General features: G+C 40.8%; 1 protein-coding gene across 11 annotated transcripts in view; it reads right to left on the reverse strand.

The window, feature by feature from the left end:
- The window catches only part of NEDD4L (NEDD4 like E3 ubiquitin protein ligase), a 113527-nt gene that overhangs the window by 34023 nt on the left and 56600 nt on the right, over positions 1-22904 (reverse strand). For 7 of the 11 annotated variants that reach the window (XM_035892940.1, XM_009637395.2, XM_035892939.1 and 4 more), the window contains 8 exons: positions 19882-19932; positions 15202-15263; positions 14994-15096; positions 13900-14066; positions 11535-11667; positions 10262-10438; positions 4997-5071; positions 2935-2994 (listed from right to left, as the gene is read on the reverse strand). In XM_035892940.1, coding sequence (XP_035748833.1) covers positions 2935-2994; positions 4997-5071; positions 10262-10438; positions 11535-11667; positions 13900-14066; positions 14994-15096; positions 15202-15248 — 762 coding nt within the window. In that variant the 5' untranslated portion in view covers positions 15249-15263; positions 19882-19932. The remainder of the gene's footprint in view (positions 1-2934; positions 2995-4996; positions 5072-10261; positions 10439-11534; positions 11668-13899; positions 14067-14993; positions 15097-15201; positions 15264-19881; positions 19933-22904) is intronic. The other 4 variants (XM_035892934.1, XM_035892932.1, XM_035892938.1 and 1 more) reach the window with 3 other exon arrangements.

Raw genomic sequence — 22904 nt, forward strand, 5'->3', positions numbered from 1 at the left:
TTTAAAACCATTACCCCTTGTCTTGTCACTGCTGGCCCTACTAAAAAGATTTTCCCCATCTTTCCTATAGGCCCCCTTTAGGTACTGAAAGGCTGCAATCAGGTCTCCCCGCAGCCTTCTCTTCTCCAGGCTGAACAAGCCCAACTCCCTCAGCCTGTCCTCATAGGAGAGGTGCTCCAGCCCCCGGATCATTTTTGTGGCCCTTTTTGTGTTCTTTTTCTCCTCTCTACATTCCTTGCTCCCGCAAAGTAATTAACTGTAGCTCTGGTTCTTGCTGCATATTCTTAAGACCTCTTTCCCAGGACTCTTTCGTAAGTCAGTATATTTGCTTTTTAAGAGAAGAGCACAGCTGACACGATGAACTGGAGAACTGCCTAGGTAACCGAGACAGGATATGAAAAAAAGATACTGAATGGGTCGGAAAGTTGACATACTGCCACAGGAAACAGAGGAAAACAGATGCGGAAATTCAGTAACACCCACCGAGACGAACCACGAGACCCTGACGGATTTCCTTGCTAACAGCCAAGTGCTGGGAAGATCAGGCTGCTCTGCCACTCGCTCCCACTGCCAGGGAGCTGGCAGGCAAGGATAAGGAGACTGCCTTTTCCAAGCCCTTCCTAATGGATTCCAAACCGTTAACCAGTGCTCAGTTAAGGCCACAGTAAGTGGTCTGAAAACAGGCCACAGACGACAGCCGAGTTAAAAATTAGGTAATTAAGGTAACTGATTATTCTGGGAGAAATGGAGAGGGCCGATAGCTATCACAGGTTTTCTGCACCAACGGATGACTGCTACACATTCTTCCATGCTTCCTCTCTTCAGGCTATTGATATTGTCCACAGCACAGCGCAAACTTAAGGTGTGGATAATTCAAAGATTTTAAATTAAAAAAATTAATCATTTAGTTGTAATAATACACAATCTATTCACTACATGATGGCATGCGGTGAATGATCAGCTTTGACTGTGAGGCTGCAGAAACACAAGAAAGGTGCTCTAGTTACGCCACCTGATCCTTCCTTTCTCTTTAACACTCTACCAAAATCAATTCAGCTATCAGCAGCCTTTCTGCTCACTCTTCATTGTGGATTAATGCAACCCATAATGCAATCTGCAAAAGAGAGTTTGCCCTTCAGCCTCCCTCCCATGCATTAGATACCAGTGTAAAAGATATTCTACCACAGAGAGTAGAAGCTTGGGAGATTTATCAAGAGCCTCTTCCCTATCATCTAAATGCTTGGACTTGGACCCACAGGGAGGGAAAAATCAGGCAAGGTTAGTTTGCATGAACATGCCCTTTAGTAGCCTCCTCAGGCCCAAAGCTTGCTAAGACAAACCACAAATCAGCAGAGCTTTTCCTACTTTGGTCAAACTCTAAACCAGGCAGGGTGGGCCCAGGACAGTAACAGCCACTCTCACACAGTACAACAGTAATTAGGGCAATCAATCAGGATTCGCCCCCCTTGGGCTTAGCTCCTGTTCCTGAAGGGGCTCAACGCACTGAGTGCATTGGTCACCAGGCTGAAGAGCCTTCGTTAGGGACCGAGGCTGAGGAACGTCCGACTTGTGGGTCCCAGTCCCACGAGGGCTTTATAGGGATTCCGGAAGCAAACCTGCAGTGACCTAGGAACTTCTCCTCTTGACAGATTGCACATCTACAAACTTTAGGTGCCTAACGGACAAAGAGAATGGCAACCTTTGAAGATAATGCTTTTGGATTTAAATGCATGAATCCTCTGCAGATTTGCATTCCAGAGTATAAATGCACGCTGAATGAAGACAAAGTGGGGGGCAAGGGTCCCATCAGTTAGCTGCAATATAATAAGGCAGAACACCTATGATATAGCTGTATTAATAACTCAGTTATCTGCAGAAATATATTAATATTTTGCTCTAAAAAGTATAATCAAGACAAGATGCTCTGCCAACAAAAGAGCGGCTTTGCATTGCAGCTCAATATAGCACGCATTTTAACTAATGATTAGCAAGTCAGGCAGGTTTTGCAAGGGCATAAAAAAATCTGCTATTTGCAGGAACAAAATACAAGTATGCTCCTCTGATTCCAAAATTAAAAAGACCAGTGAATATATACAGTATTACAGAACGATGCATCAACACCCAAATTAAGATCTGACTTTACCAACAGGAAACATATCAAGTCTGAGTTTCATTTCTTTCCCTGAAGCCAATGATCAAGGAGGGTGTCTGTTCATAACAGCTATTTATGATAGTTACTGTGAAAGGATTTCTATGAAATCACTTGCTTCAGACCAACGTTGAATCAGGTTAAAAAAAGAATAGGATGTTTCTGACAAAGCCCAATATAAATTAAAACCCCTTTCCTTGTATTACACTTTCAGAAAAGCACTTCCAGAATTTTATTGGACAATCAAAGTAAAATTCAGCCTTGGACTGCTGAACAACTACTGGAAAATGAAAACTGGCATTAAGTTAAGACCATTAAGAGCTATATGATATGTCACTGTATCTCCATGGTTCTCCATTAAGATCAACTTTAAGAATTAAAATGAATTAGTCTAATGGAGAGTAAGGGAAGACAGATGCAAGCTAAAACACAGCAACACGTATACTGATTTGATGTCTCTAATCCTCCATTCTTTCAGTATCAGTTTTTAAAGAATTAGGTACTTTATCGTTCACTTTTCAGAAGCCCGTGGCATTTCCTTAGCGCACAGACTTATTAAAACTCAGTGGCACATCCACATCATTAAAACATGCTAGTATTGAAATGGCAGTGTTGTGAGAAATTTTGAGAGAATTTGATACAATAACAACAACCCCCCCTGCTGATTCAGTGGTTGTATTTCCTTCAACACACTGCTGCTTTGTGGAAAAAAGTTCCTTGCTGTGCAAGCCCTAAGTCTACCCACATTTTATTTAGAGATAGTGCTTGATAAAGAGTATTATTACCGTTGGCTCCTCACCACCTGTGACAGTTGAAGAACGAGCTCTCCTAGATGGACCACTCTGCTGTTAAATGATAATTAATGTTACAGGTAAGTATATTTAGTGATGAAGGTCACAAATTACTGTCACACTTTTAGGAGTAAGGAATCACAGACACTCAGGTTTATTAAAAGGGAGCAATTAGATGGAAAGAATGTTTAAGATAATAGCAAAAAGCCTGAGTCATCAATCACTGATAACCACGTCAGAATCTTGTACAAAAGGCACCGAGGGAACTAATTTCAAGAGTTCAGTGTTGCTAATGATAATAAGAAGAACACTACATGTAACATGATCTTATTATTTTTTTCCCCCAAAACAAATTTTGCATGTTCTGCCCATAAAGATGGTATTTAAAGCCAAAATTCTGGTCATCAATGAGTGCACAGAAGAAGTCAGATTTAAGAGATGGAACTGCACCTTGGAATTTTCAGCAAGGATTACGACAGTCAAGAACAACACTGTGTTTAGAAAGAAAGCTTGTATTTAGTTGCTAGAAGATAAATTATCATTAGCTTAGTAAGGATTAAATATGGTTTAAATCAGGTAACATCCTTTTTTTAGAGCAATGCTTTCAGTTCTGCTGTTTCGAACATGTGCTGATGAAATGAGCGCTCTGCAATAAGAAAGGGACAGACAGACCACCAGTCCCAGTCTGACTACACCAGTTAGAGAAACCCAGGCCCCATAAAGTGAGATTAAATAAAGAAGCTGAACACTCCTGGAACAGGCTGCGTTAGGAGAGAACTTTGTCTAGTCCAGAGAGAGAAGCCAGTTAAGGTGTAACTGTACTGGAAACCACTGTTGTTTACCCAGAGGAGAAAGCAGAGAGACAGGCAACACTTCAGAAGCAGTTCTTTGAACAACAGCTATTACACGCGCCTGTAAGCAGCAAATGTGGGTATGCTAACAATTTCTAGCACATGAAAACATTAAACAAAACCACTCTGGTTATTGTAAATGTCTGCCCAATAGCAACAGAAAGAACAAGCAAAGGAGGGGCATCAGCTTTAATAACAAACTTATTGATAGACTCTATTTACTCAGTATTTCCATAAAAAAAGATATACAAATTTGCTATCTGTAGATTTGTATATCACATATTTCTAATGTAGATTCGTATGTCATATACTTCTAATGTAGATTCATATATCATATTTCTAATAAAAATTGGAAAAAATCATGGAAGAAAAGTATAATTTTTTAAAAAATATTATTTTGACAATCTGAACAGTTTTACTCAAAAGCATATCTTGCACAATCCTCTTTTAAGTAGTCTCTCTATAGCTCAGCACCTTTGCAATCCTCATACTTGGTTTGTAGGACAAAATATGTAGAACTTTCTGTCAATCAGATCAAAGGTGTGCATGGTTATGATGTGAATCTTTTCTTAAAAACCACCTTTGTATCTTTTCCTGTTTGAAGAATCTTAATTTAATAAAATTGCAGAAGCTGCTGCTTACCTAAATCGCTCAGATTAAAAAAATACTGCAGATGCAATCCTGTCCAGTTCTATTGTACACGGACTATCACAAAAAGGCTCCTTTTAGCTACAACTAGGTAAAACACCAGTTTTCTTCAATGTTATACAGATTTATATATTCCAAGTAAAATCAATTTACGGAATGCAAAAATATACCTGACAGCAGAGTCCGGTGGCTGCTACAGTTCCAAGCGTAGATGGTGCCACTGCCCTCTCCTGCCCCAGCTGAAAGCGCCCCTTGGGGATTTTCTCTCTGCACTGACTATACATCTACAGTTTAGTAAACTAAAATTCTGTGCTAGATAACTAAAGTTAGTGTTACTATGCTCTTAGCCTCAAAACATTGTTCTCCCTCATGAATGTCCTCATTTTAGTTGCTGACCATGATGACATTAATTTGGTATCCCTTCCCATTTGGGGTAGTTATATGCCCACACTGGTTACTGACCTGTATCTGACTAGAACTGACCTAAGACAAGACATTATTCACAAGCAAAGCGTGTTGAAGCAAAGAGAAAGGAACAGAAGTTAGCTTTGGTTTACCAAGGATAATTGAGACTGCTCAGCAACTGTGTCGGTTACACTGCAAGATCTTAATCTTGAAGACGGATCTCTTTGCTGGAAACAAAAAAAAAAGAAAGATGTCTTTAAGTTAAGGTGTCTTAAAAAATCGTCTTTTATTCAATAATTCTACTTTTCTCCCATTTAATCCAACCCCCTAAAAATAATATTTATGTTGCAGAGTCTTTAGTTTTAATCCTTCTACAGAAACATGGCAAGCAATGAAAAATCAGATTCCCAGCATTCCATCCTGGACTGTTTCAGATTCACTGAGAAAAGAAAGGTACTTGGGTACACATCTTATACTCCTCTTTAGCACCCAGGTGACCATGTTTTATTGACCTAACCGCAGAGAAGAGGATAGGCCACCTGGGAAAACAGGCGGGAAAACTAACAGCCGTGGAATCAGCAGTAAAGGGGAAGATTAACTGAAGAGGTAACGGGATGCAAACATCCCACGGAACTTTTGAGAAACTATTTTCAAGCATCTTTGGAAGACAATTTAGAGAACCTGGGGGGGAACGTGAGCGGTATGAAGAAAATGTAAAACTGTAACGCTTCTGGCTGAACACTGGCAGTGCAGTCCCCGGAAAATGGACAGGCTAGAGCTAACAACGTCCTACGTACGGCTTTCTGCACCAGCTCACCCCTCTATTCGTTACTTGCACAGGGGCACGAGAGGATGCCAAGCCCAGGCAGGGGATGGTTACATGGTTCCACGACATCCTCAGCCTGTGGCTGGGAAAGCAGCAAGCTCTGCAGAACTTCCACTGGGATTACAGCCACAGTGGGAGCCTTGCTGAGATCGGCTGTTGGCATATTAAGGCATTTCCCAATTTCCATCTTAGTGCACCATGCTTATCGTACTCTTCAATAACAACATTGAGACCAGCTTTAAAGTTTACTGTTTAACAAATGGCAGAGAACTGCTCAGAAGTTTGCTGGCTGGAATTAATCCAGAAATTCCATACAAACCCAAACTAACTGCTAGAGACAGGTCTCTATATTGTAACAATCATTAAGGCACCCATAAATATAATGCAAATGATAACAAAAGGGCATTAGAACATACCCCATTACTAGGCAGATTACTTACATTTTACAGATACAAAACTCTCTGTAACAAAATCTCCTGGAAACAATAGCATCTACTTCCATTTTACCAGGTAGTGGCACATACAAGTTCTCTGTTGACAGTGTCCCTTCATATGTATTAAAAAAGGGCTCATTCATTTTGCTAAAGGACAAATGTCAACGCAAAAGAATTCTGATATAAAAAAAAAGATGTGATTTTTTTTTTTCACTAGTATAACAAAAACAGCAGCAGAATGCAGCAGTACCATGCCAGGTCTAAATACTGACTCCAGGAATTCTGGTTTGAACTTGAGGATCAGGTGAATTGCTATCAATCTTTTTTGCAAAGGTCAAAAAGAAAGGGCAACTCTTTGGTTAAAAATCCTCTGTCCCACACACTTTCGTAAGTGATGGGAAATCTTAACATAAAAGCAGGCAAATTTGTCCAGCAAGGAAAAAAATTGTAAGAGGGATGGAAAAAAATCTGAGCAATTAAGCTAAGAACATTGTTTCTCAGACAAAAATGAAGCAGGTGACACTTTTCTTACAACCAGACATGGCAATTAAAACTGTAGCTGTAACACAGCTCTTCAGGGAGCGAATGCTTCACCTTGGGTTTCATTACTTTGTGGTGGAATTCACAGGTGGTGTGCATTACTGACAGAAATTAGGCATAAAAAAATAAATCCAAAATCAAATACTATGGATGAGACCTCAAGGTCTTAAAAATTTATTTACTTAAAAATTTACAATATTTCTTTTTTAAAAAATCTAGTCTTGATTTTCCCCTTTGCCTCTAGTTTTTGAACTTCCCAAGACACATCCTTCATGATCATGAATTGGAAACAAAAAAGCCATGTCTGCTTGATACTAAAATGTAATGCCTCACAAACCTGCGAGTTTTATCAAAAATAAGGTAATAAATCACAGAGGTGTCAAGGACTGAATTCCATTGCATATAGGACAGGCTGAGATTATGAAGGGACAGCAACTGAGAAGTGACGAGGATCAATAATTACAACCTCCACTTGCTACCACATTGGTTTTGGGACTCACAGCCACAGAGGCTTTTTCACTTCCCAAAATTACAAGACAGGCCTCCAAAGATAATTTCAGCCTTTACTTCTTGGTAACAAGATGTTTGCTATCCAATTAACAAACGTTTTGGAAGGAACTGATGTGCCACGCTAATATTCTTTATATTTAAGAAGGAACTACCGTTCTGCCCACATCAGTTAGCAACCGTTGCCCTGCAGAATTAATTCCTGGTCTACAAAGCGTAGTCCAACATAAGAAACACGTCAGTATTACAGTAATTTTGAAATATCCCCATAGCTGGTACCAAGACATCTAGAAGGCTTTAGGCATGGCATCAGCAATCATTTTTGTTACTCATGAGAAATCCCATATAACGAAGAAATACACAAATACTGTAGTTGTTGGGGCTGGTGACAAAGCAAGCCATGACCAGAGGGTTTCAGCTGGAAGGGACCTACGAGGATCCCCTAGTCCAACCACCTGGTCCCTTCAGGACTGACCAGTGTTCAATACAATACAGTATTTATACAGCATTCGATAAAATCGATCAGCATCTAAATACCGTTTCACTTCAAAGGCATTTTCTCACACAGCTCTTCCGTGTGGTTTGATTCAGGTTATAAGTTCCACATACAGAAACAGCCTCAGGTAATTCTTAAACTTATTATTTTGTATAATTGATACCTCATCTTTAATCGAAGAGTTACTAGCATTACCCTTTTCTGGATATTAATGGTATGAGTATGAATGCGCTAATAAACAAACAAATGACCTAGCCTATTTATAACCACTCACGTGGGCACCCTGACATACCACTGAAAGATAACGAAGCAACACCATGAAGCAAACTACTTGAGAGACATATCAGAAACTCCAACACTTATTTGAAAACACCAGTCCTAAGAGTTAAGAGTCCTTCTGTTAGAAGACCAGTGTTTAAAAAAAAAAATAGAAAAAGAGAGATGCAATTACACCTTGCTTCTATGTTATGCTAAAGATTAACGTGGAAGGATTTGTCTGACAAACGTATTGACCAGCAAGCCTGAAGTGTTTTCTGGCATTACACAGATAAATGAGGAGAGTGACAAAATACTTTAACACACATACAATCACTCCTCGACTCGGCTGGCAGCTTAGCTGTGTTGTAGATTAACTGTGTGCGGGTGTAGAGACAGTGAAGCTGTCTCTGTGCAAAACAATCAAAGGTCAGGCAGGAGGTACCAGCGCAGGCACACTGCTGGGCAAAAGCACCTGTAAGGGCTTCTGGTTTCAGCCCACAACCTGCAGATCTGAGCCAGCTTTGTAACGCCTCCTTAGAGCTGGTGGGTTTGGGAAAATGCCTGGATCCAAGCTTCCTCCACGCAAAGTCGTGAAGCTGATCTCACAAGCCTCCAGGAACCTGGATCAAGAGGAAACGTCAGGTGGACGTACGTGAGCACGTGGATTATAGCTTGTGTGTGGCTGGAAGTGCCAAACTTTTCCTGCCTACCTGGCTCAATCCAAATCAATCTCTTGGATGTCTCTGTGCTGCGCTTGCCAGCCTCCAAACTGGGAGGATTTATTAGCCCAGGGTAGTAAGCACTGTTCATTCACGTGGAACCAGCTCACGCTTAAGTGCAGCATGAGGCCCGTGAGCCCTCACAGAGGACAGAGGTGCGGGAAGCAGAGTTGGGAGACATAGGCTGCCCTGAGGGAAACGCTAGGGCTACACACGAACCACTGCCGACCCACTCAGTCCCTGCGTGCAGGCTCCGGGGTGCCTCAGCACGGCACTTCAGACTCATCTCACTGCTTGGTGTTTTCTGTTACTCCCCGTATCCCAACACCCTCTTACACTGGGTACTGCACAGAAACAGGGATTTTAAATGCTTTGATAATTTGTTACTTTGCAAGGGTGGCATGATGATAATTTTCATTGCACTGATAAGAAAGATGTTATCACTGAATGGCTCATAAAAGAGCTATTTTGTATAGGAAAGATAACTTTGCAGCTATACTATTTATTCATTATTTTGGGGGGAAAAAACCCAATGTACAACCTGATCTTGCCACTGAAACTATTTGATTAACCTCCTGACCTCCAAGTCAAGGCCTACCAAAAGCTGCAGTTATCTACAGAAGCACCGGGGACTCTTCATGCAGACGGTTAGCCTCAGCGCTGTAGTTTGCTACCCTCTAGATAACACACAAATCATGGCAAGACACCTCTTACATAAGCTCTGTGTGAAAAACTCGCACCTAATCAAGAGTCTGTTTAACCAGAACAAGAGCAAATAAGATTTCTTATCTCTTGAATTGCAAAGGTAGGTTGATGACATATCCTAAGAACAAAAAATGAATGCATTGCAGCATGATGTTCTGTTTAACACTTACAATTGATTCCCATAATCAAAGAGACACGAGACATTCCCCCACTGCACGTGTACTATCCTTACTTTTTGTGCTATCGTCAGTCTAACAAACTAATGGATAACACAAATACAGAGAACGTTTTCTGATTTTATCTCAAGTAAACTCTTACGGTGAGAGACAATTGTTTTCCAGACTGGCCACTGCCAACCTTGTGGAGGATTTCACCAGAACTACTTGCTTCCAGTTCTAATCCTTTGTTAGTATTGCAACAGTGAATCCAGTAGACTATGAGGGGTTTATAAAATCCTAATCTAAGAAAGTTAAAAAACTGAACTTAAGAAAAATGATCATGTAGTAAAATGGGTGATGATTGAAAGAGGCTTAGCAGTTTTCCCTTCTTTCCTTTGGAAATTCTTTACTTGCTATTCCCTAGTATTACGTATTTTGTTTCACCAAAAGCATAACAGTAGCAGAGTCTGAAGTTAAACTCACATAGGATCATTTAGGTTGGAAAAGACCTTTAAGATCATCGAGTCCAACCGTACCTTACCACCACTACACCAGGTCCAGAAAACATTAAATCTAAACCGAGGAATTCTGTTGTTCAAGGCAGTTTGCTCAATGGTGAAATTATGATTTTTTGGAAGATAATTTTAACTGTGTGCTCAGGTTTTCCTGAGACCAGCGATTACCACCCCTCTGTGAAAATGATGCAGCTTAGGACGCACTAACAGAAGGTTACAGTAGTAGAGGTTTGTATAGAAAGAGCAGCATGTCACATACAATCAAAGAACTGAGTTGTTCCCCATTGGAATCAGGAGTGACCTGAAGTCTTCTGCTCAGTTCCTCAGATAGCTCCTGAGGACTGGTACGGGATACTGGAGATGCAGGAGGAGGTGGCAATGACAAGCTCAAGGAATCTCCACTTGCACTTGCCTCCTCTGAAATGGTTTCCCAAGGCTAACAAAAGAGAAGAAACTACGTTAAGGATTTATAGACAGATTGAGTCTTCTTTCCCTTTGCCTTCTCTGTGACCCCCTAATTGAAGCAAACAGAGGTGTGATACTCAGCCTTAATATTTAACAAAATAAACCAATTCCTGGAACACATAAACACTGGGTGTGAAGTAGGCACAGGGAAAAACGGTCTTCATGTTGACAACGACACAATGCATTACGACTCAACACAGAAAACGGTGTAGATGAAAAGATGCATAAAAAAAGAGCTCTCATTTAATAAATTCTATTTGAAATTTTGTTCAAAATGTAACTAATTCTGCACTCTTACTAAAAAATTGTAAGAAACAACTGTTAATTTTTATTTAGAATAAAATGCATAATAGAAAGGACTCATTAGTATCTGCAAATCAAATATTAACAGGTGGCAAGTGCAACAATAGTTTCAGCCATTTGTTGCTCTGAATCACATTTAGTGAACCAAAACTAGCTGGTTTTTGGTCTGTGATTCATGTAATAAAATATTCCTTAAAGTTGAATGGGATTTGAGCTTTGCACAACCTCTCATTTAGGCCTACAAATATCTACCAGATTTATTTAGTCTAGCCATAAATCAAACACTCACCCTGATTACTAAGATCTCAGAATTTTAACTAAACCCAAGTATTTGGGGAAAAACCCCAGCAGCTTCTCCTTCCTCTAAATCAAGACACTGAAGAAAATTGGAGTACGTGGCAGTTCCAGCCAGTGTGTTTGCCTTCTCTTTAAGACTTATTCCACTGTTATTCAAAGCAGAATATTGAAAGTGTTTCTATCAATGTATATATAACAAGCAATGCTTGGAATTATAAATGTTTCTCCCAGCATTTGCATAGTATTTGATATTGAGAATACATTATCAGGCACCCACAAATGCATGGGTCTTTGAGAGCGTAGCTCTCTTTAGGGTTTTTATTGTGTCGCTGGTATTTCATTTAGGCAATTTCCATAAACACCATATAAAAACATTACTATGTGTATTGTTTAGTAATTGGCTTACAAACGAGAAAGACATCAGCTTCAAGTTTAGTCAACTTCTTAAAAGCAAGACCTTTACATACCTCAGGAATGTCTCCACTCTCCATAGGTTCTGGTTCCAAATCCTCACTAATGTGTCTCCGAGAGCGGAACCGCCTATGGGCTGCTTCTTGGTTTATTTGTCTGATATTGTTATCTGAATCAGATCCCACATCACTGGACAGTGGGGAAATGAAAGCATACAAAGGAGAAAAGAACAAGAAAATAATGAATGTTAAACTAAACCACTGACTTTTTCCATTGCTTTCAAAACCTCACTAATGCTTTTGATTATAAAAGTCATTATTCTTGCATTTGTCAGGCTTCATAAATAGGATTTAATCCCTCAATCCAAAGTAAATAAAACTGGAAGCACTTCACAAATGTCACATAACAATGGAAATTAATGTTCCTTATACATCACAGTTGGGTGGGCAGACATGGGAGTCCATGCTCAAATATACTAACCCACCATTACTCATTCCTTCCCAGGATGACCAGAATCATCCCTGACACAGAGGTTTTACCTGTGCCCCTCTCTTCATGTCAACTATCACTTTCCTTTTTTAGCAGCCGAAGCAAATGCAAGCTGTTGCGGTATGGATAACTTTTTGAACTGGTTGCAAGCACCAGCTTGGCTCACATCAGCAGTGGTGGAAATGGAAAATACCCCAGTTCCCTTAATGGAGACCTGCCTAGCTTGTGGGACTTCTCAGTGTGCCCGGGGTAGATACAAATCTCTATTTCCGCACCAGTACTCAATAGGCAGATGTTGTTAGAGGGCAGTATTGTACTTGAACCCCTCCTGCAAGATGAAGGACTGTAACTTTGAAAGATCATTACGTTCAGGAAAAACTGCAATCATTTTATCATTGCTCATTTTAAAGAACTATGAGAAATGAACTACTCTCGTGTTCCTAGTGCAGACATGGACTGTGCAGCACTCATTGTTTTTCCTTGGCGACCAACTTAGTACCTGAGTTACTAGCCGAAAAGTGAGAGGTTATGTATCCTACTTTCAACCTCACCAGACGTTCTGCTCCTACTGGTTTCATAAATTCACAGAATTTAAAGGCATCAGTCTAAAGCTTTCACTCTTCACCAAGCCTGGTGTCATGCATAAAGTTTATCAGTAGTAATTATGCATTTGTTTCCAAACTACTTGTGATGATATCTAGCTAAAAACGAATCCCTGAGCTCTTCATTTTATACATCCATCTGATGATGACAGTTTCTAGTGATGATTACTTTTTTGGTGTCTGACAGCCAAATATTTCTGAATCCATGCACTCTTTACTTTATTTGGCATAATCTGATTACAAGGAGGTGCCAAATCAAATAATTTATAAAACCTGCTTTTTTTTTATAGACACTTATTGACCATTACCAATCATAATGACAGTAGCTGATGAGATTTACTTGACAAAATACACATTGCTTAGTAAGTAGCTCAAATAGTTCAACAGTAAATAGTTCAAAACAAACAGAACAAGATGTAATTCAATTCTAGCTAAGATAAATGCGTCACACAAGACGAACAAATGGTGCCATAAGGACCACACACTTTGCATAATTTATCTAGGATTATGAATATTCAAGAAAGAATAACCACAACTGTTGCAATAAGCAATAGTGGAAGATTAGTCACTACATAAAAATAATGCAAGATGTTTGCCTAATCCACAATTTTGGTACAACTCTGAACACCGTCAGTTATACATACTGTTTAAAATGTAAGCTTGCCACAGCTTTGCAGAGCTAATCGTAAGAAACATATAGTGAAGGCTAGAACAGGAACTCCACGTAAGTGCATGTAGGCAATGCACTCCATACACTGAATAATAATCAGGATCTCCTCAAAGTTAATGAGTTTAACTTAATTAAAACTTAATAGAGTTGATGGGTTTTTTTCCTTACCTTTTCAACAGTCTCTATAGAAGAAAGTAATTTATTCCTGTTAAATTACTTACCGAAAAATTCCACATCTGTCTCCCAATATTCTAAGGCACACTGTTAATGCACTGATTTCCCTCCCACCCCTTCAGATTTCCTAGAATTTCCCATAATATCTATGTGTATATGGGATTTGCTGGGGGTGGGGAAGCCTATTCTCATTTTTAAAAAAAAAAACCAAATTATTTTGGTTCTCAATTTACTAGCACATCTGTGAAAATTTTTCCATGAATAAAGTATAGTTGCAGATGTGTAGCACAGTTAGCACCAAAGTCATAATTCACATCACTGAAAAAGAACAGCATGCCCTTATAAATCGTTTTGGATAAGTCTTGCTCAAGACTTTTTCCAGCCTTGAATTTGTAAATTCAAAATGGTTGTGTCTGTTGGAAAAAATCACGACTTACTGATAATTTTACACACATCCACAGAACATTGCGCTACACAGCCACTTACATTAAACTTGGTCGATGCCACTGAGTAGTCCTGTTGTTATGGTTGACATAGTAAGTCCGCCCCAGGTTGTCCACCTTTTCTTCCCATCCAGGAGGCAGTGGAGGAGGTGGTAACTCCTCCTGACGTTGAGATGCAGAGTCACTGGAGTCAACCACATCCCATCCATGCTTAGGAGGGGTGGAGAGGGGAGAAAAAAAAAATTAAGATTTTAAAGTCCAAGTTAAGGAGAAGTTATTTCAGTGTTGCTTACAGTAGTGGATAGGTGCAGACGCTGAATTTTCCCAAAGAGAAGTTCAAAATTGCTTAAATGTAAACCATACAGAAATAGAATAAGCTCCAAGCTTCCAGAGTGCACCTCACTTCAGTGACAAAAACCCTAAAAACCCACCAGTCTACTACAACAGGGATTCCCAAATGTATTTGGGTGGCTGCTTGTTCTAGTGGTGGCCAGGTGCAGATTCCCAGTCAAGAAGCCAAAGAGAACTGACTGCTAACTTTTGAACTCAGAGATGGCTTGGGATGAGAGCCCTCGTTCCCAAGTTACAGACGGCTGCTGCACGCTCTTGGTAAGGCAGGCAAACTTGGGCTGACGCCGACTCTGTCAGCCCTAGTTGCAGCTAATTCTTAAAATGGATGATGGCTGATAAGAGTCCTGAAGTCTTTCAACCTGCTGTGCTTGCACGAGCTTTATTCTCTGCAAAGTAAACGCTGCTGAGAAAATAAAGAAAACAAAAAAAACACCTCTGAAGAAGAGGTACCTAACACAGACCATTACGTTCATAAATTACTTGCATACACTTTCTGAATTCTTCTACTTGGCATGACTTCCACATTTACCTGCTCACAAACTGAGTCAGACAGACTTTAAAATTAATTACGGCATCTGAAATACTTCAAAATACTTAAAATAGTCGCAAAACCACAACGTTACAGGAAAAAAAAAAAAGAAAGGAAAGAAAAAGCTGGGGCAGAGGGAGGAGAGTAAGCTGTACCAACACTGCTACCAGGGTTTGACCTTTCAAAGATGCAACTTTTTCTGCAATTATACTTGGATCTATGATAACTTGAATGCTTCCATAAGCATTAAGCCTTACCTCAGACTCATCCCTTTGATCACTGTTTTCTTCCTCTTGGCCACCGTTTTTAGGCATATAAGCCATCTTCAGTCTCAAGAAACCCTTTACACGAGATTTGTGGCTAGAAGGCAAGGAGGTACACTTCATTCAACAGCCCTTTAAATAGTTGCAAATAACAAACCTTGAAATAAGAAATGGTTTAGAATACAAAGGTCCTCTCCCTCACCTTCGTGGTCTGAGAAGGAAATCCTTAAATGTGTATGGCCTTTCCATGGTTGGGTCTTCAGTCTATAAGCATTTAAGAAAATGGCAAATTAAAGGGCTTGCCCACAAGTATGGAGACATACAGAGAACACTCACATCACAGACATGGCAAAAATGCTAGAGACGATGTTTCAGTGATGCAGGAGCAGCAGGCAGCCCTCTCCCAGTGTGTTACCAGTAGGTGCTAATGCCGAGCGCAGCAGCACTCCACTGCATGTCACTGCAAATACCGGTGATGGGCTCAACCCAGTCTTGTTTCTTGGTGTACACCACCCTCATGGGGCAGAAAAAGGTGGAAAAGACCAACTAAACAAAGCCCTTCCAACTTTTCCCAGTCACCCAACAGCAGCGTTGGAGAAGGCTGCATCCATTTCGAAGCAGGATTTCTTCTGCACATTAGAAAATGATGAAATAGAACTTAGAACTTAGTTGGCTTTCATTTTTTATTTCAAAGCAGTTGAGACTAAAAATAATTATGACTTTGAAATCCTTTATCAAGTCCATAAATAATATTATCAGGCTGACAAATCACATCTTCTGACTTCCAAACTCTAAGTTTCATAAAGCCTTAAATCTTGAAAACTTTCTGTTACACGAGAATTTCAGGTTTCTTACCAAGTAAGTTACAGCCTTCATGTCTGCGAGAACATGGACACTATAGGTACAAAACCAGGGATTTACAAATGACAAGAGAATCAGAAATCCGTATACATACTTAACCTGCTGGTTGTTTGGGGTACTTTAATTGATTGTATAATTTGGGCTGACAAAATTGGAAGCATGAGCTGTGTTACACTGAAAGGGCAAGCTCAGTATCACACATACTCCAGTAAGACCAGAGATCTAGTACCACACTGCCTCAAAACGAGCACAGTTAGTGGGTACTTCTCAGAATGCTGCACCCGTCTGCCATCCACTAAAACCATGGTACTCTCCCTGTAAATCCCTTCCCTACAAACAGGAATATTTCTCAAGTCCAATTCTTAAGCTAAACTTTTCTAAACACAGAATAATCTAAATCCCAGACTATTATTCATGAGAAGTTTTGTTATCTGTTTCATTTCAAAGTCAATAAATAAGAATTTGAACATCAATCCTAAGTCACTGTCTCAGGTATTATATCCAGTTCCATCCAGACATTCACGGAATGCACTCTTATCCTGCAGGCGTTTCCTGTGTCCACTTAATCCGAGCAAGACAGCCTTCCCATTTTTTCAGAGGGAGAGTAGATTTTAACCAAATCAACAGGACATCAAAGCATGCATGACTGAGAAGTACTGCTTTTTAGTACTCAACTGTAAGTAATGTACCTAAAATAAGCAGCTGTATATTTTAACCGACTGTTGTAGATAGTAATTAGGTAGTATTAGAGAAAACAAGGATTTTGACAAACAAATCAGCAGTACAGCTAGGATGAGAAAGCAAATATTTGTTAATAAATACAGCACGATGTCTCTTATTAAGGTACTGGAAGGACGAATGAGGAAATATCGATTAGAACAGAAAGACAGACAGATGCTTCCCTGAGAACCAAATTAGTACACGCACCTTAGCAAGCATATAGCTAGCTAATTATAACAGCGTATGAGAACACACCCCTGGGGCAGGCAGGTAAGCATCCTGTGGAGACACTGCTATGTTACATCTACAGACAGAAGGAATGTTCCGAGATAGGTATGGGGAGTTTTCCCAGAGGAAATTTTTTTGGAAAATAGTGGTTTCTGGAGCTGAAGAAATTTTCTGCGAAGATGAAGAGTGAGGAAGGATTTTGTACCGGAATCACGTTTACTTTCGAATGAACCTAGAAGAAATGGGACGTTCTGGGCTGCAAAATTTCATCATTTTGGCATAAGGAATTTTATTCTTCAATGGCAGTTAAGTAGCTGAACCAAGAAATTTTATAGTCTTGGATATTCTATGTAAAGAGAGTAAAGACGTTAAAACAATTTGAAAAAGTTTAGCATTCCGCTCAAGTATGAGCTACAAGGAGATGTGCATGCTCGTGTTCTACCTAAGCCCCGGTGAGAGGAGAGCAGAGTTGCTCTCTTCCTGGAGAGTATGGAAGGAAAACCAAAAGCTGTAAGTCCTCAAAACAGCTCCCCGAAAGTGTGTGACATGCCTATAGCCCTATCGCAGATCTTGCTGATGATTTTGAATGATTAAAAATAACTTTCACTACAGAGGAACTTCAAAATACTGCCTGAGTTTGAAAAACAGGCATGCACTAATACATCCCTGATCGTTTTATACTTCACCGCACATTTTTTGCAGGACACATACAGCTTAACACTGGAGGACTTTGCCTATAGTTACGTACAGGCCATTTACATAATGCCTGTGCACGTGGATACGTGGAATGGAAGTATACGCACAAGAAAGGACAAAATAATGCTCCACAATACAGCTCATACGAGCTCATGTGAGAATGCAATGACACATTTTTCATCAGAATACATTTCTGATCGTTCCATCGTATTTTTCAACTATTATAGTCTAGAAGCCAACAGCAGCAGCATTATGATTCAAGATCCACCGTAACAGATGGCTCTAAATAAGCATCGCTGTGAGAGTCATTACAAACCCATCTTCCTCCTACAGTAACATCCAGCGACATCAACAAGTCAAATTCAGGCACAAACAGCTACAGTCATGCCAGAACCGACACCTTATTTTGATGTAAACATTTTCAGTAACTTCCATCATACCCACGTTCTCCCGTTCAGATACAAAAAACCCCTCCGAGTTCATGGGAGTAAGATTAACATGTACAACATTCTAAAAATATCAACTACATCCCGACAACGTTTGTCACCCAAAACATATCATATCAGAAAACACCTGCACCAAGCATAAACTGTGTAAATGTATACACATGTATGCATATATGCAGAATTTACAGAAAACTCTCTGCAGTAGAAAGTATGTTTTCTCCTGTTTACAAAGCTGATGAAAAACAACGGCAGTGCTTCATATTTTTTGTGCCCTGCGACCTTCTAACTTCGGCTCTTCTGTCAGTGACTCAACTCAGCTTTGAGGCACAGGGTGAAGAACCATAAGAATACTCAAAACCCAAAGAAACGCTTTTTTGGCACAAACGTTTTCTGCAAAGTGCATTTGGATTTTTGTCTACTAAGTGAAAAAAAAGAAAGACCATCCAGCAATACTGAAAAACTGAAACTGAAGCAAATCTACCCATGAAATAAGGAATTTATTTCTACTTATCTTTGAAAATGGTTTTGACTGAGGCTTTTGCAGCATGGGGTGGATGTAGTGCTACAGACATACACCTTACACATCGTGTAAAGTAAGCTTTCTAAGCAACAGATTTTATCTGCCATGAGCACAAACTGAGGCGCAGGCTGGCGTTATCATATCTCAGTAACTAACACTTTATCTATCTGTATAAAACAAGCTGAGGTACCTGTACTATGATATGTTTGGTGTTTCAGAACACACCTGTAAATAGATGACACCGAAAGTAGGCATTAACCCAAGTATTTAAACTCTGGCTGTTCAAAAAATAGAAGAAACCCCTCCAAATGTCAGCTTTTCCAAGTTATTCAATTCATATTCCTTTGCATATAATATATTTAAGCTGTTTAAAATTGGGAATACATCCCTATCATGCAGGAAGGGCAATAGGCACCTACATGTCTCTTACAGAAAAAAATCTACCTATGCACATATAGACACTAGAAATTATACATATGTATATTAAAAGCTATAATGTATGTGCTGACAATATCATAGCTGGTTTAATTATTATTATCAATAATGCCTGATGAATGCTGTTGTATGTGCTATGGCACTCATGAATATCTCACTATTTCCATTATTACTTAGGAGTCCTTCAGATACGTTTACTTTCAATCAGTAGTAAATATAATGATTTTACTCAAATTTTCTAGGAAGATCAGTAAATGCCTATCATTTTCAGAAGATGTGAGTTTTTGTAACTTCTTAAGATCCTGCCATGCTGGTCCAGCAGTTTCTCAGGTTTCAATCTGTGGCTATTGGCTTTATGAGGTTTGAAGTAATATCAAAATGTACCTCTCACCTTCCCAGGCAGAACTACTACCCCATAACTGCAACAGCATATTGTGTAAGACAGAAAATCAGGCAGATAAATGGGACCCCAAAAATGTGGGGTTTTTTCAGTGTTTTAACAAATGTTCTGGAGGAAATGGAGTTTGCTAAGGGAGAATACAACTGTTTCAACTCTAAGGGAAAACCATGGAAAGGAAGAAGCCAGAAGATTAATGGGACAATAATCACCAATTATATGGTAGGCAACGACCCGTCTACTGGGCACATGCCATTCATCAATTGACTCAGACCAGACAAGGATTTGAAGAAAGAATCGGGATGAGAAATGAATGCTGGATGTTGAGAAATTTAACAGATGCCAGAGAACAACTGTCTTCCTTGTCCCTGCAAAGGGAACAGTTTCTCCCAATTCCTGCGCATGGTGGGGCTCTGTTGCCTGTAACATTTTTCTTTAAGCCTCTACGGCTATGCTGGGAATGCTGCCTTTAAGAAAATTTAACTGGACTACTTATGGAAATACATTCTACAGAACATCAGGGTTTCTCCCATCCGGTGATGAGGACGAAGTGCCCACTGCGACAAAAGCGCTGCTTACCGGAAGGTGACTGAGTGGCACATCCACCTGGCCCAGGAAGTCGTCTCTAGTCTGTCAAACAGAAAAAAAAGGCAGATAAAAGGAGTAATTTTACCTGTAAGGTCATCTTTACATCAGAAAAGCAAAACGTTACGAACAACAATCCAGTCACAATGAAGCAAAACTAAAGATGGTTGAGTACCATTATTTTAGCAGTTACTGGTTTCTACCCCTTTACTGCTGCACGTTATCCGTTGTTGTAATTTAGCTCTTTCAGCAGAGCATTTCCCGTGCCAGTGCACAGCATGTATGTTAAGTACTGACAAAGTTCTCTTTCCTCTGACATTCTATGCATAATTCAAAGCACAAAGTCATGATCTACTCTTTCCATGAGTTAGCCTCCACATGCATTAAAAAGCAGCATGAAATTACCGCTCACCCTGTCGTTGAACTGTTCATGTCAAAACTCAGTCACTTTTCCTTTTTTAAGGAAAACCTCATACGCACATCTGACAGGGAAGGGAGCAGAACCAGCATCCAAACAGGGAAGACAGAACTGCACATGCATTGTAAATACTTTTTTCCCAAAATAAAAATTGGTTTTATCACTTTACCAAACAGAAACCAAAGTATTACAACTTTTTGGTTTTTTTAAAGAATGCTGTTCCTTTAATTCAGAATGCTTACTTTGTGGGGAACAGTTACACACCCTTATAACCAGCCTTTTCAGTAACCCTGTATTTCCCACTTGAAGACCTGACCATACATACACCGCTTCAGGTTAAGCATGTGGATGTGGTTGTACCGACGCTTGGGCCACACAGCGCCATCACAAGTTCACTTGTGCGCAGGTTGGTCCGTACAGAAGTGATAAACAGCACTTTTCTGCATGCTCTTCACTGTCTGTTCGATCACCATCTCCTCTCAGCGTGAACAATCCAAAGGCACCGTCTCCCACGAAGGTAACCACCGACAAGCTGACTGTGGGACCTGGTCTCCATTAACTATACCTTTACCACTGGGTATTTGGGGCATTATCCACAACTCCCCCAACTGCATTCCATATCCATTTTACAACTATGAAGATGAAAGGATAAAGAGGTTCAAAGCTCCATCTGATCTTTGCAGTACTCAGCGACTCGTGAAGATGCTCAGCCTGGACTGCATGCAGTGGCCCAATCATCCGCTCACACCTACCACTTTAAAACGCACAAACATTCACACGAGGTATCTCAGTGCACCTCTAGCAATCCACTTACGTGGACTGACAGAAGAAAAGGAACATGAAATATTAGCAGAGCTAGACAAAGTAAGGATAAACTTTGAGAGGGAAAACGTGTACTGTTACCACTCACTTTACAGCTCAATAAAGCCTAGAAAGAGCGAGCTCTCATCAATTTTCTCACCAAACAATAATGTCTGTTCAATCTATATACTCATTTACACTAGGAATAACATTTCTAGCTGAAAGTATTTCTGTAGTGAGTGGATTGTGATTGCTTTAAAAAAATTATAACTTTAAAGTACTGCTCAGGTATTATCTGTATCGTTTAGAGACACCTCAAAACTACTTTGGCCTTTAACAATTTTCAGGATCAACAGTGTCACCTGAAGAGCAGAGTTGCACTGGTACCTTTTATTGTCAATTAATCTGAATCTCAGGGGTGATTTTTCTTTAAAGTGTGACTGTTATCATCCATCCAACTTCAACACATCCCTGTGCAAACCAAAAAAGCAGGCCATCTCCCTGCTTGAATTGCACACACATGGATTAGTTGATCTTCCCGGCTGCTGAGTACTGGAGGGCAACCCAGAAATAAAATCAGTAAAAAGCGTAGTCAGGCACTGCATGGAGACATTGCTTTCTGCCTCCTAGCACCACGTTACGCCCAGGATGCCATGCATCCAAGCAGCTTACTGGTATTATAAAGTACCCCAGAACGCGACAGAGTACCCACACACCGAAAATTAATCAAGTCACACGCTCCCACCAAGATACAGTTCAGAATGAGAAGGAGCCCACAAGCAGCAGCGTACGGGCCTGGGACGCTCTCAGCTGGCCTGCCAGCTCTCAAGCGCCGCAAAGAGAAGGAGTAGTGGCCAGACCAATGATGCTCAGAAGCAGCTGTGTGGGCACCAGAAAAATATTCCAATTTCTCCTTCATAACCAGTTCACCTTTCTGATAGGTTTTCGTCACCATGTTTGCACTTAACCTAACTGGAGGCACTCGGCGCTGCTGTGGACAGTAGCTAGGGTGCGTATCTTCAGAGCTGCAGGAGGTTGCCCACGTGGCAGCGGCGTGGACGTGCTGAAAGTCAGCTCTGCAGCTGATCTAATCTACTCATCGATTATCATCGGCATTTGCTCATTTGTAACAGCAATTCACTGTTCTAGCGACTCGGATTAAGATTCCTTCCTTCCTTCCTTCGATGAAAGCCATTAAAAACGTGGCAAACCCCCCAACAACCCAGAAACCCCACAAAAGCACGGAGGAGCTGTTTCTCGTCGAAGGGAGAGGCTGTGGGAGGCCCGTCCCAAGCCTCCCTTTGTGCAAGCAGATCCCAGAGGAACTGAGCAGCTTCTGGGCCCCCGTGGAAGTGGGGGCTGCACTGGGGGCACCAGGGGCTCTCGCCCCTCTGACCCCTCACCAGGAGGGGCCATCTCCTGCTCTGCATCCCCCGAGGTTGACCAAACGCTCGCCCTTGGGGCTGTGAAAGCTCTCCCGAGGCGAACACAGGGTCCTCACAGAAGGGACGGAAAGAGGGACAGCAGGATGGCACCGCCGCTGTCTACACTCTTGATTCCCACCAGTGCTTCTCACTTCTTTCACAGTCCACCCACAGCTGAGGAAACCTTTCATTTTACAAGAATTTTGGACTGAAACGGGGCCAACCCTGAAGCAGATCATCTGAAACGCAGATACCTGTTCACAAATCGAAGCCACGCGGGCTGTTCTAAACAGGGGGCGAGGCAGTGGCGAGGCCGTAGGGAGAGCTGTCGCCAGCAGACCCACCCGCGGGCGCCATGTGGGGAAGCGAGGGCC

Source organism: Egretta garzetta, unplaced genomic scaffold (assembly GCF_000687185.1).
Source record: "Egretta garzetta isolate BGI_Z169 unplaced genomic scaffold, ASM68718v1 scaffold384, whole genome shotgun sequence".
In the NCBI taxonomy this organism is placed as follows: Eukaryota; Metazoa; Chordata; class Aves; order Pelecaniformes; family Ardeidae; genus Egretta; species Egretta garzetta.